The 14,891-nt window shown below is 41.7% G+C and overlaps 1 protein-coding gene across 1 annotated transcript; it reads left to right on the forward strand.

Annotated features, from left to right (window-relative positions):
* The first annotated feature begins 1,283 nt into the window (after positions 1 to 1,283).
* TYMS (thymidylate synthetase) lies at positions 1,284 to 13,599 on the forward strand. The gene is made up of 7 exons (XM_074987357.1): positions 1,284 to 1,441; positions 2,610 to 2,683; positions 5,412 to 5,586; positions 7,458 to 7,559; positions 10,176 to 10,351; positions 12,782 to 12,853; positions 13,457 to 13,599. The coding sequence occupies exons 1-7, from the start codon at positions 1,294 to 1,296 to the stop codon at positions 13,592 to 13,594; spliced, it is 885 nt and encodes a 294-aa protein (XP_074843458.1). The 5' UTR covers positions 1,284 to 1,293; the 3' UTR covers positions 13,595 to 13,599.
* The last annotated feature ends 1,292 nt before the right edge of the window (positions 13,600 to 14,891 follow it).

A 14,891-nucleotide genomic window follows, 5' to 3' on the forward strand; every position in this document is an offset into this window, starting at 1 on the left:
TTCACAGGCCTTGGGAGGCAGACCAGTCCTTGCCCACAGGCAACCTGCCAACCTGAAGCAAATCCTAACCAGCAACTATACACCGCACCACAGTCACTCTAACTCAGGGACCCATCCAGGCAACAAACCTCGTTGCCAGCTCTGCCCACATATCTACACCAGCAACACCATTACAGGACCTAACCAGATCAGCCACACCACCGTGGGTTCATTCAGCTGCACATCTACCAATATAATTTATGCCATCATGTGCCAGCAATGCCCCTCTGCTATATACATTGGACAAACTGGACAGTCTCTACGTAAAAGAATAAACGCACACAAATCAGATATCAGAAATGGCAATATACAAAAACCCGCAGAAGAGCACGTCAATCTCCCAGGCCACACAATAGCAGACTTAAAAGTAGCTATCCTACAGCAAATATATTTCAGGACCAGACTCCAAAGAGAAATTGCTGAGCTACAATTCATCTGCAAATTCAACGCCCTCAGCTCTGGCTTAAACAAAGACTGTGAATGGCTGGCTAAATACAAAAGCAGCTTCCCCTCCCTTGGTGTTCACACCTCCAGATCAACTGCTGGTAGTAAGCCTCACCCTTGCTGACTGAGCTACCCTTGTTATCCCCAGCCTTGCTCTGGCTTATTTATACCTGGCCCTGCAGATTTCCAAGACCAGCATCTGATGAAGCGAGTCTGTGCTCACAAAAGCTCAAGCTCAAAACTCTTCTGTTAGTCTATAAGGTGCCACAGGACCCTTCGCTGCTGTAAGAGAACGGGTAGAGGATGTAGTAGATTGGTGCGGAGCTGGTCTACACAAACTAAACCCCTCCCATTGGACAGGGAAAGATGGAAGGAAACAGTGAGGGCGGCCTGGGACACGAAGGGGCGCTGAGCCCCTGGTTGCTGCTGATGGAGATGCCGCTGATTTAAGGACGCAGCCCATTAGCAGCTCTGGGTCTAGAGGGGGAGTTCGCTCTTGGCGGCAGCGAGGCCACCCCACGCCCCAGGTGCGGCTCTAACTAGCCCTCTGCTGCACTCTCCCCTTTCCCGGGCCCGTCTGGCGCTTCCCCCGACCGACCCCACTGGCTGTCGCGCGGGCCCATCCAGGGACCGCCGCCCCCGTGCGCCCGCGCAGCACTAGACCGCCGGCTGGTGCACCCGGGACTGGCCGAGCGGCCACCGTCGGAGCCTCCCGCGCTCGCCGGGCGCTGCGATTGGCTGCCGGGCCGGGGGCGGCGCCAGTTCGAGCAGAGGCGCCGGGCGGCTCGGGGCTTGGCGCGTTCCGTCGTCATGCCCGGCCCGGTGTTCGAGCCGCTCGGCGAGCTGCAGTACCTGGCGCAGGTCGAGCACGTCCTGCAGCGCGGCCATCGCAAGGCGGATCGCACCGGTACCGGCACCATCTCCGCCTTCGGGCTGCAGGCGCGCTACAGCCTGAGAGGTGACTGCGCGGGGCCCCGCGGCCTGCACTTCCCCGTGCCCGCCCGCCTTTCCCTAGGGGCCGCTCCATAGATCCCCTCCCTCTGGGCCCCCCTGGCAGCCGCTCAGCACATCCCAGCAGCTCCCTGGCCTGCTGACAGGCAGACCTGCCAAGCACGTCCCCGCCCTCCTGAGCTGGCTGCAACCACCCATCTCCTCTTGCCCCCAGGCTTCCCACCCCCACAGTGGTTTGCCCCATTCTTGGCTGTTCTCTGCCCCGCACCTTGCCAGGGGCACATGCGGCAGTGCTGCTCGCCCCCCCGCTGTCTTTTGAGTGACTGAGCTGGTCATCCTGGGAGGAGAAGGGGAGGTCACTGCAGCACATCTTGAGGGCAGTGCTATCTGTGGGCACCCACCTGTGCTCTGCAGCTGCTACTGAAATCTGCTATAGGTCCCAGCTTTTATAGGTGGGATTGAGTGGGGATAATGGAGGTATGGGTAACTCCTACATACAGGGAAGAGTCTCCAGCTATCTTCTTCCTGATACATAAGGTTTCTAAGCCCATCTGCTCCTCTCCTTTTTTGTTGCCCTAAGTAACGTGTGGTTGAATCCCTTTGCAGCTGTCCCCAATAGTTGTTTTGTGGCAAAAAACAAAACAAAAAACCAAAGAAGGTAGGCCTGATCCAGGCTGGCCTCCTAAGACAGTTTTACCACCACCCTTTCTGATCCACCTCCTAGTAGGCTTGACTAGAACTTTATCTTGACCCTCTGAATTCAACTGTATGCATGCATATTTTACTTTGCCTTGGGTACTTAACTGCTCCCCATGATTAAGTTTATGAACAACGCATTTCTAATTAATCCCCGTCTTTATCTGCCAATATCGTTGGCTCATAGGACCATTTTTTCAGAATAAGTTTGGGTAACTGTGTTCCTTGCCTTGTCCAAGAACTGAAGGAATTTACATGCATCACTGCATGCTTTTCTGTCTGTTACGGTCCTGTGCTAAGTTCTTTAAATGACTGCTAGGACAAGCCAGGCCCTTATTGTGATAGTACACACTGCACATCCACAGCAGATAAATAGCTAAGCTTTTAACACGTTTGGTATTTATCTGCAGAAAGCAATCAGTGATATTTGATTAGTGAGAATTGACTTTGCTGCTTTGGAGACTAAAATTCTTTTTCAGATCAGTTTCCTTTGCTGACAACAAAACGAGTATTCTGGAAGGGAGTGCTGGAGGAGCTGCTATGGTTTATCAAGGTATGATGCATACGTGTTTAAATTAATATGTGTTGCTAGTACTGACAAAGCGGGTCTTTGCCCATGAAAGCTTATGCTCTGAAAAATTTGTCTATAAGGTGCCACAGGACTTCTTGCTGTTATTGCTAGTACTGTCAAATGTAGGATGTATCATATTGTGGATGAGAGTATTTGGAACACTAGCAGATGAGTTCATGATCGTCAAAAGATTCTGCTAATTTTGGTTAAGGAACTTGTATGATTTGGTGGGAATGTTAATTAAATCTAACATTTGTGTTTTTTTAGTGAAATATTCTGAAGCGGTGAAACATTTTATGTACACCGGATATATTTGCTCCTTAAACGATACTGCTGTAGTTAAAACAGGAGAAGCTTTTGTGGATGCAGTTCTGTTCTGGTATAGCTTATTCCTGTTCAGTTTTTTACAAATACAGCTGTTGGCAAAAAAACCAAAAACAAACAAAAAAAACCCCCAAAACACTCCTCTAGTAGACAATCATATATCTAACAAACAGTTTATATTTGTAAAACTTTTGTAGACAAGTGCTAAAATGGTGTTTTGCCCTATAGATGTTCCTTGATGTAGTAATGAGTAGCATGTGACCAAATGCTGGTATACCAGGACTTGAAACAACTATTTACCAGATATCAGTTTCTGAAGAACTTAACACTTAAAAAAAAAAAAGCTTATCTTTTCAGCCATAAGGGCTAGAAATCTTTCTGCTGTGAACCAGCAAAGTGCTGTACTCTGTATACAAATCCATTAGCATTTTAAGGCTGCTTCACGACAACATGACTGCAACAGTATTGAACAATAGCAGATCCCAAAGTGACTCCTTTGAGGTCAAAATGGGAGTCAAGCATGGCTGTTTCATTGCCCCATCACTGTTCTGCGTTTTCATCACCATGACTCTTCACCTCATTGATGACAAGCTTCCAGAAGGTGTGAAGATTGTCTGTAGAGTGAACGGGAAGCTTTTCACTCTCAGGAGACTGAAGGCAAAAAGCAAGACCTCCACAACTTTGATCATGCAGCTCCGGCATATGGATGACAATATGGTTGTTGCTCTTACTCCCAGAGCTCTTTAAACCATCTTAAGCACCTTTGCTGAAGCATACGAGAATCTTGGCCTCACACTAAACATCAAAAAGACCAAAGTGCTCCACCAACCTTCACCGACAGGACAATGTCGTGCACCTTTTGTTGAAGTCAATGGAGAACTGCTGGAAAATGTGGCGCTCTTCCCATACCTTGGAAGTCATCTTTCCACTAAAGTCCACATTGAAGTGGAAATCCAGCATCGTCTGAACCATGCAAGCTGTGCTTTCGCCTGCCTGAGGCAAAGTGTCTTTGAGAACCGGGACACCTATCCCAAGACAAAGCTCCTTGTATACCATGTAGTGGTTGTTCCAACACTACTACATGCGAAACCTGCACAACATACAAGAATCATTTGAAGGCAGTTGAACAATGTCATCAACATTGCCTTTAGGAGAATCCTAAATATCTCTTTGGAGGATAGGCGCACAAACACTAGTGTCTTGGAAGAGTGAACATGACCAGCATTGAAGCCATTATAGTTTGTCAACATCTTCGTTGGACTGGTCATGTGGTTCAGATCTTTGACCAGCACCTCCAGAACAGATTCTGTTTTCCAAATTGGAGGAAGGACAGAGGAGCATTGGGAAAGACAGAGGAGCGTTGGGGGCCATCAGAAGTGATATAAGGACATGCTGAAGGCACACATGAAAAAGTGCAGCATCGGTGTTGACGCTTGGGAGAACCTCGCCCAAGACTGTCCACAGTGGAGAATGGTAATTTGTGAGGGATGGCGCAATTTGAGAGGTCCCACTGCAGTGCATATGAGGACAGGCAGAGAAGAAGGAAAAAAGGTCAAAAACTGCCCTGCACCCCTCCAACAGCTACCAACAGCTTCTGCTTCTATAATAAGATCTGCGGCTCCAGAATTGGGCTGATCAGCCATCAACAGACTCACAAATAGGAGGGTGACATGAAGACGTCCTACTAGTTATCAAGTGACTGCCAAGAAAAGACATGGTTTGGTAACAGAGACTGCTTATATCTCTATTGACTTTCAATGCTATTTTAAACTTGGGGGATTTGTTTTCTGACCTTCACCTCTAAGTTTTTTTTATACAAGGTGCCAGAGAAGATTATGGGAGCCTACCATATTGTTCAGTGACTAAACAGAACTTTAGGCAATTTCTAATGGTGTGACTCAGGAATAAGAAATTTGTAAGCTTTGGGAAAACAGAAAAAGCGAGCGAGAGAGAGAGAAAGGACTGCATATCTCTTCTTTTTCCCCCTCCCCCAAAATAACTTGTAAGACAGGAGTATCAGAGTTGCACAGGCATGGAACAAGTTTTTCTTGTTGTATCAATCAAAAAGTAAAACCTTGTTTCCTGAAGGGTCTGCACAAGCTATCACATTTAGCCTTGGACCTCCATTGGCCTATAATGTATAAGACTGGAATTAATTACATGACTAGAGCTGTGTAATTCAATTCTCAATAATTGTTTGTTTATAATGTAGTTTTATTGTGTGTGCATGTAAAAGGAGTCAGATCCTGAAGCTTAATCCCAAGACAATTCATTCTCTCCTTAATAATTAGTGAAGTGTTTTAGCATAGCATAATTTAGCACCTCCATTTAAAATGTAGCCCTTTCTCCTGGCACATAATTGCTTTTATATTTCTTCGCCATATAGGGCTCAACAAATGCTAAAGAGCTCTCTGCAAAAGGAGTGAAGATTTGGGATGCTAATGGATCACGTGAATTCTTGGATAAACAAGGTTTTACTGACCGAGAGGACGGGGATTTGGGACCAGTGTATGGTTTCCAGTGGAGACACTTTGGGGCTGAATACAAAGATATGAATACAGGTGAGGAAAGTAGGTAAAAGCTCTAGCTTTCCTCTGTTGAAGTTCTCTTCAGTGCTTAATAATAGTGACAAGATTACTGCGATCCCTCACTTTCAGAGGTTTATGGAGGTATGGAAAAATTAGAAAGAGGGCATTTATAATAGAAACTGAGAGTCAGAGCAAGTAAATCTTTTTGGGAGCTTACACAGGAAAGCCTACCATTATGAAATATGCAGTATTGCAGGCAGTAGCCTATTTGTAGAATGAGTGAATCATAGTCCATATGGTGTTCTGCTGATGTGCTAATATGATCACCTGTAGGTGGGAGGATATATTGCTTCTCATGCCCATTTAGTTCCTTGCTTTTCTGCTGAGGCTGCCAGCAAAGGTGCTAGTTGTAATAGGACACTTTTGTTTTTTGAAACTACACTAAAATCACTCATTTCAGAGAGCTTCTATTATTAATTTGTATAATTAGCATATTAGTTTGTGCTGCTTACAGGAAAGTATCATTGGAAAATCATGACTCTTCCATATTTAGTTTTCATAATGATGTTGGAGGTGGTGAACTAATGTTTTATTCAGCCATCAAAAACTATTTTCTCCATCTAAAAAGACAGGTAAAACTGTAAAGAACCACAGAGCTGTCAGCCTGAACATTTTTTAAAGAGAGCATTGTCATATCAAAAGTGTCGTGCCACATATTCTTATTTTGGTATATGAAACAAAGTTTATTGGATAGTAGGCTCATAAAAAATACAAATGATCATCACCAGTAACCAAAATTGTTTTATGGCCCCCAAGCCTCATATTTTTTTTGTTCTCCAAATTTCTCTTAGATTAAGGTACTTTTGTTTACCCATGTGAAGGCTATGTCTTTGTTTATTTAACATGGTACACATATTTATTTTAGTTAAGGAGATTTAACATTTGTCATGATAAGAAGCAATATTTTGTGGCATCTTGTTTCCCCTTGAAATCTGGCTTTTATGCATTCGCAAATACAGGAAATTTAAGGGCAATAAAAATGGCATGCTAGTTCTGTTTCATTTAAACTGTATAGTGTAGACTCTAAGACCCAAAGTGATATATACAGATAAACCTCAGTTATTCTGTAGGGTCTCAGCTTTCATGTAAAGTTTTTAGCTGTTGTGCTTGAGAAGAAAAAGTTCAAACATGGCCATGTCTGCACTATGTGCACTAGCAGCACAGCAGCTATGTTGTAGCTGTGCCATTGTAAATCCAAAGTATGGCTGCAGACTACACTGATGGAAGGGGCTTTTCCATTGCTGTAGGTTTTCTATAGCTAAGTCAATAGAAGTATTATTTTATCAATCTGTGTCTGTTCTGGGGATTAGGTTTACATACCTAACAGCACTCAGTGGTATGGATTTTTTACACCTTTGAAAACTGTAGGTATGTTCATGTACATTTTAAAGGTAGACCTGGCCTTGGGTTGTAAGAATGAAGACACTTATGTGAGTTGGCAGAGAGAATAAAAGAGCATCTGAAATATATATGACCCCATTTTAGCAAGTACTAATCCAGGTGCCAGTGATGATGCTTTAAGTGTCCATAATACCGCTGTTCAAAGCATGCAAGAAAAGACGGGAAGTTCACACCAGTTTTTTCCCAAAGCTTGGAGTGCTCATCTGTGATCCCCAAAAACTAGCCAAAAGACCGAGGGAAGGAGGAAGGAAAAATTCAGATGTGTTAAGGTGGAAACCTTTAACAAGACAATGTGGGATCAGAAGAGGGCACAGTTAGTGTGATTTTACTGAAATATGTGGGCTTGGTTTTCAAAAGTAGTTCAGAGGGCAGCTCTAAGCTATTGTCAAAACAACCTTAGGTTGTCTGAATTTGTTGAAATATTATCTGGTAATGTTCCCCAGATTACGCAGGCCAAGGAGTGGACCAGCTGCAGAATGTTATTGACACAATCAAAAACAATCCAGATGACAGAAGAATCATCATGTGTGCTTGGAATCCCAAAGGTAAAGAAGGCAGTGTGTGAAGTGAATGTAATTGTGTATTACTGTTTGGATGCTAAGTTATATCATTGGTGCTCACCTAATCTTGAAAGCTTGCACAATTAGCAGATCCTGTGTGTGCAGCCAGGTCTGGTGGTAGTTACATATTTTGCAGCACGAAAAGGTGAGTTTATGCTTGTGATTTAGTGTTTTATTAATGGTTAGGTGAACTATAATTGGGATTCTCCTGTTCCTCATTGATTTGAGGAAATTCAAGCCCCAGAATTTCAAATCTTTTTTTTTGTCTTTACATATATGGAAATACATGATGATTATTATTGCCCTCAGCATAGTCATTATTCAAAGACACTTTATAGATAATAAAAATTTAATATGTGTGTTTTAATGGAAGCTCAGAATTGATTAATATAATCAAGTAGCTGTTTCTTCACTGTTACATTATAGGATTATTGTAAATTTGGGACAGGAGAGAAGAAGAGAACAAAACTTAAAAGTGGTCTTTTTTTGTTAGAATCTTTTCTAACGACGGGACCCTGTGTCAAAACTTTTAGCAGTTAAGGGTACTTGCCACCTAAAGGAGACAGAGATGCCAAAAAGCAGCAACCAGTTACCAGAAGGGACACAGCATCAGACTTTGCCAACAATAGTGAAAATAATAACTCCAGCCAGACTCGGAGAAAGTGGGTTTTTGCCCACAAAAGTTTATGCATCAATAAATCTGTTGGTCTATAAGATGCCACAGGAGTTCTCGTTATTTTTGCAGATACAGACTAACACAGCTACCCCTCTGATACTTGCCTAACTTCAAGCAGTTTTTAAAGAGATTTTGTATTCAGAGACTGCAGCTTGCTTTTATCAAGATAAATACACCTTTTAAAATCTTTTAAACCCTTTTATTAAACATATAGAAAAGAAAGAAAAATAGCTAGGGCATTAGATATGTAAAGTAGTAAACATGGCTTCCATTTTAACAACATCCCTTGTTCCCTGCCCCTTTATCTGTTAGAAGGAAAACCCTGTGTCTGACAGTCTCTTAGCTGGTGATAACTGTCCTTTTTGGGGAAAAGAGAAGTAATTGAGGTTGGTTGGAGCTATTTATTTCTCGGTTGCTGGCAAAGTCTGATCCTGTGTCCTAGAAAACCAAACAAGACAAACATTCAGTAGGGGAGAGAAAAAAGAACAATAAGCATAGAAAATGTAGCTTGTGTCTCTAGTGTTGACTTGTACTTGCAACCTCACTGCTGGAGAAACACAGGCACAGAGCGGCAGTTGGTCTTATTAGCCAATCCAAGACCTGGCAAACTTCTTCCACCATCATACTGTTAGGTGATTGTCACACAAGTCAGAGGCTTACTGCAGTGATGCAAAATATGCAGTTTTGGCAAGTGAAACCACACCCACACACTCTCACTTTCTGGTAGGACACCTCTGAGGATCAGAATAATGAAGGCCCAGTAGTGTTACAGTAAATACCAAGCTCCTATAGTGACAATGGTGTAGTGGACGTGATCATAAAGCTTGTTCCTTCCTTCCTTCTCCCATCTTTCAGTCAGCCATTGTTTTTTGGATTTTTCTCCAAAGTCGTCATGATTCCTTGTTCTTTATTATCACTATTTTATCTTCTAAGGACCCCACAAGGGAGGTGAGCAGTGGAGTAGCCAGTGTCCTCACTTTTTTGGACCACCTGTTAAGACTGATTTCAAACATGCAGATTTTGACCCAGTGATTTCTTGTCTCTCATTTTCTTGTGTACCAGGCATAATACTGACACAGTCATTGAGTAATATCAGTATTCCTTTCTGCTTGGAATAATTGTCTTTGTCTTATTTTTACACCTTTTCCCATCAACATTTGTCATAAAAGTTATTTTGCCTCATTTCTATGAATTTTCACTTTTCACATGTGAGTTCACAGGGTGATAATTAGGCCCACAAATTTACAGCAGGTGGTAGGGGTGCTCTGATTGCTGCCTGTCTTGCTGGCCATTATTGTCTTATTGTTCTCCTGTACTCCCTCATTTGCCTCTGTCCGCCTTCTACATTTTGTCCTCTGACTTTTGAGGCACTGAACATCTTTTTTTCTGTGTCTATGTAGTGCTGGTCCATGATGGGCTCTGAGCTGCTAATAAAACAAATACTAGAGTTTAGATGCAGGAACTTGTTTAATAGAAAACAGGCTGAATAACTAAAGCCCTGATACTGCAAACATTTCTGCACATGCTGAATTTTATTCACATAATTACACTTATTGATTTTTTTTTTCCCCCAAGATTATTCTTATGGGTAAAATTCAGCCTATGTCAACTATTTTGTGGATTGGGGCCTAAAACCATTTTTTTTTTTTTTTTACTTCCACTGGAATTTGTAGCTGTGAGTTTTCCTCTGTCCATCTAATTACAGCTAATGCTAGTAGTTATATAATCAAGCAGTTAATATCTGATAATGGTAATAGGATTTAAAAAGTCTTAATAAAAGCAATAGAGCAATATTTGGTTCCATATCACTATTTGTTATATTTATGCATATTTATTTGTATATACATATGTATATCTATACTGCTTTTCATAGTATCTTAATACTGTTTTTCCCTTCCTTCTCTTCCTGTTTTGCAACCCCTTAGATATTTCACTAATGGCCTTGCCTCCATGCCATGCTCTTTGCCAGTTTTATGTTCTAAATGGTGAACTGTCTTGCCAGTTGTATCAGAGATCTGGAGATATGGGATTGGGAGTGCCTTTCAATATCGCCAGTTATTCACTGCTCACATATATGATTGCCCATGTCACAGGCCTGAAGGTATAGTATACTTCTGCTCTGGTATTTATTTGAACAGAAGACTGAAGCATTTAACAGACTAATGCTTAAGCAGAAAACTTTGAAATGAATACAATGCTCAAGAAGTTTTAGATCTGTATAGGAATGGGCTCTGTAGATGTGTTTAATGTGTGTGTTAATGGGGTGGCTTGAGCTATAAGAACTCCATAAATGTCTCATTGGTCACTTATCAGACTGTACAAAGCTTGTAAAAATTAAGCTCTGCCGTACTTACTTTATCAGTTTATCTACCAAAAATGTGAGTTGACCACTTTCCCTCTGGCGATGAGAAAAAATGCCATGGGGTGTATTTGTGTTACTGAAACAGCTCTCTTCAAGGTACTACAACTTCCAGTCATTAGGCATTTTATAAGGGTTTTTTTTTTATTATCATCAGACTAGACAGAGTATTAACTCGGTTGTTGCTATCAGATTCCAATTTGTGTATTGTGGTCTGCCTCCCCAACTTCCAACTGTAAATGGTTGTGTAATATTGCTCTTTTCCTATTGTCTTTCTCCAGAAATAACGGCATTCTTGTGACTTGGGTAGAGCAGAGATTTGTTTAGTTTAAATCCATTACAGTGTTTCTGTCTTCCAAAGACTGACTTCAGCGCTTTTTAAAGATGTAATAGTGATAGGCTGTTATGTTTGAAACCCCTCTCCCCCGCTGTCATGAGGAGCTGTGGCTTTCATCTTAATATTGAGAGTACATAAAGTGAGTGAATGGAGAAAATCTTTTATCAGTAAGGACTTCAAGTTTTATAGCAATGGCAATTAAAATAAATGAAGTTTTATATCTCCTCCACAACTTCGCTCAACTGTTACCCCTTCTCTTAAAGCAAGACAGATTTTTTTGTGGGATTGAGCTGCAGTAAAGAACATAAACTTATCTAAGACTTGTGAATTTGTATATGACATTGAATATTGCAATACGACTAACATGATACACAAGTAAATATAATCTTTTATGAGCCAGCATTTTGTCACATGCTGTGGCTAAGAATCCTCTGCAAAATTAATGCAGATACTTTCAGGAGATGTAAGCTCTAAGCGCAAGGGATGATGATAAATTATTAAGCAGTGCTTAAGTCATACAAAATAATTATCTGGGGAGCAAGGTACCTCTGCCATAACGGAAAGAAATATTAATGCAGATAAACCGACCTGTCAGCTTTCCCATTTGGAAAAAAATACCAGTCCTTCCCTCTGAGGATAGCTGTGATTTGTGGCATGCCATGAAGGCTAACAGATGTGGGCTATATCAGACTGAGCCTGGGAAGAGAATTCCAAAGTTCAGGGCTCATTACAGAGAAGAACCCGTCAGCAGCTTTTTATTTTAAACCACAGCTGTGACAACAGTGAAGATACGTTTCTCAGCCAGACAATTTGAAAGCTCTTTTAGACGTCTACACTGCAGCTGGGAACAAGACTCCCCATGGGGGTGGACAGGCCTGTGCCAGCTCTGCTCAAGCTAATGCACTAGAAGTAGCACTGTAGCATGGGTGGTGGTTAATGTTCCCTCTAATTTTTTTCAGGTGTAGAATACATTTTATGTGCACCAAAGCATGTGTAGATGTGCACCACCATTTGAAACTTGCTACCAGATGTGGGCACCATGCTGAACAGCTGGGCAGCATTTGACTCTCTCCTTGGTGGCTGCACAAGTGCCCTGCTTACAGGGAATACTGGTGGTTGTTCTGGTTAGCTGCCTGTGCCCAAGCCCATCAGAGCTCAGGTGGCTAGCTGGAGCAGCTGTCAGTTCTGAAAAGACAGCTGCTCCAACTAGCCAACCAAGCTCAGATGAGCTACTGGTCATACTCCTATTTTTAGCATGCAAACAATCTATCTAGTTGGGCTGGGAGGCAGGCTCTGCGTTGCATTGTAGTCATACCTTTAGGACTTCAGTTTGTCAGGGTGGATCACAGTGCACTGGTTTCATGTACTCTTGTAAGGAACTGCTTTTAATGAGTTGCTTTAGTTTCTAATAGAATTAAGTGCCACAGTGTGTTACCTTAGTCCAAGCTTAAGGAAGAAGCATGAATCATTCTAGCATTGTTAATATCTAAAAAATACTTGCAACCTATCACTTCAAGATGGAGAAAGCTATATTTCTCACTGCCCTCATCTCCTGCCACCTGTGATACCAGATAAATATGAGTGCTCAGTTGCTGTATCTGTTGCAAAATCCTTGTAGTGGGACTTCACACTTTGCTTAGAGGAGCTTTGTTCCTTTACGGAAGGAGAATACTTGAGTGTGTATGGAAACGGTTTTATCAAGACTATCTGGTACAGGAGATACATTTCAGCAAAAGAGGCGCAAGCCTCTAGTCTAACACAAACATTACAATGTCCTACAGTCCTAAAATGTACTACCTTTTTGGTCTGAAGCCTTTTTCTCCCTCTCTCTTCAGCCTGGTGAATTCATACACACACTAGGAGATGCTCATATATATCTGAATCATGTTGAACCTTTAAAAATTCAAGTAAGTATCTATAGTAACTGCAATTTGGCTTTCTGGTATCTACCACTCTTGGTTGCACAACTCATCATAATCCTGTGTTTTTTAGATCTGGTAGTACGGAGACCTTTCATTGTAAATACTATCCTAATATGCATTGCTGAGCCTCTGATTTATTCTCCAGTATTGCCATTTACCTGTGTTCAACTGGTTGCAAAGTGAAAACCCTAGAATTCTCTTTCTGCAAGTCAAAGGTGCAAGAATTCATACTCTTATCATTGTTACAAAACAGTAGTGTCCTCAGACTTGTCTTATCAAAACAAATGACTAAATGAATAAAATGTACTTTGATGCATTATCCTTAATTATATATGTATAGTCATGGTATGCAAACCAGTAATTCACAGTGAGTATCCAAGTGCATGATAAGGCTCTACTGTACTTTTCTTGGGTCTCCGATAAACACTCGTTCATCTTTCCACCTTCACACAAATATTTTCACAATGTGACAGGACTGAAAGTACTATGGCAGGTGAGGTCTAACTGAAAGAGCCAAGAACTCTACTTTCAGTGTGTATTGTTCTTTATTTTGAGCACTAATATTGTACAAACTGCTTTCAATTTCAGCTTCAGCGAGAACCACGTCCTTTTCCAAAACTCAAAATTCTTCGTAAAGTCGAGAACATCATTGACTTCAAAGCAGAAGACTTTCAGGTTGAAGACTATAACCCACATCCAGCTATTAAAATGGAGATGGCTGTTTAATACACTTAACCTTTTAAAGATGAGACGAGTCTGTTCCATAAGTTATGTTACCTTGTCTGTGCTCAAGTTCAATGTGATACTCTTAAAAACAGTTAAATCTCTGTTAATGGGATTCTGTTCCAGAAAATAAACTGTTCAGAAGCAGATAAAAAGCTATGGAATATCTTTAATGAGAAAAGTATGTTAATGGAAGTGGGTTGCCTTCATAAGGGAGGCATCCTTGTCCTAAATCTTGCTGTAAAAGAATCAGCACTCTGCTTACTAGCCTGTCCTTGAGTACAGTTGTCTCTGGTTTGTATATTTCTATCAATCATTCATGAATTGGCTGTAACTCCAGTAAGTTGTTATGGGGTTTAAGTTAATATTTTGAGCTTTTCCTTGATACGCACTGTAGCCTGAGGAGTGAGAAGCATTTAGTCTTGTCCTGTATTAGCGACACTCACCCTTACGTATGAGTTAGCATTTAAAACAAAACGTGTAGCAGTGGACTTTTCTAAACTTGAAAAGAGGCAATAATAATGTTTAATAAACTCATTTTCAAAAATGTTTTAAAATGTGTGTTGTAGCTTCAGGACATGGTACTGCTTGTAACACTAGTACAAAGTAGAGCAAGGTGACTTACAGAGGATTCTGAGATTTCAAAATTTTGTCTTTTACTTTCTGGAACAAATCAATACATTAACTCTAACTGGAATTGGAGTTGTTGAAGTTCTGAACCTCTCTTGTCTGGCACTCTTGGGACCAGACTGGTGCTGGATGAGAGAATTTGCTGGACTACAGGAGGTCTAGCACATTACCAGAACTTACATTGCTTACTGGTTTCTAGAAGACATCTAGGGGTGAATTAGAGCTGACTAACCACAAAGAACACTTGAGAGTTAAGACTGGTGGTTGTAAACAAACTTTGTGACCACAGGCAACTTGGCCACACCACGATAGCTGGATGATCACTTAACTAAACTCATGCTGGATTAAGGATGTTGCCAGACAAGAGACTTCTGTATTAGAGAAGTTTAACCCGTACTTGATGGAGTACACTGAAGCTGGGGCTTGTGGGCTCCAAGTGCTCTGCTCCACCTAGGCAGGCTATTAAAGCAGAGACCTGATAAGAAAGTTGTCAGGAAGCCAGGCAAGCATCCTACAGAAGTCTGTAGATAATGAGTTGAAAGTATTTCGATGTTGATGAATTGACACATGTAGTCACAAGTCTTTAAAGCGTAATACCTAGCTCTGTCAACCTTACTCCCTCTAGAGGCTACAGGTGAGACCAGGGACAGTTCTGGTCCTTTGTGATGTT

Source organism: Carettochelys insculpta, chromosome 2, assembly GCF_033958435.1.
Source record: "Carettochelys insculpta isolate YL-2023 chromosome 2, ASM3395843v1, whole genome shotgun sequence".
Lineage (NCBI taxonomy): Eukaryota > Metazoa > Chordata > Testudines > Carettochelyidae > Carettochelys > Carettochelys insculpta.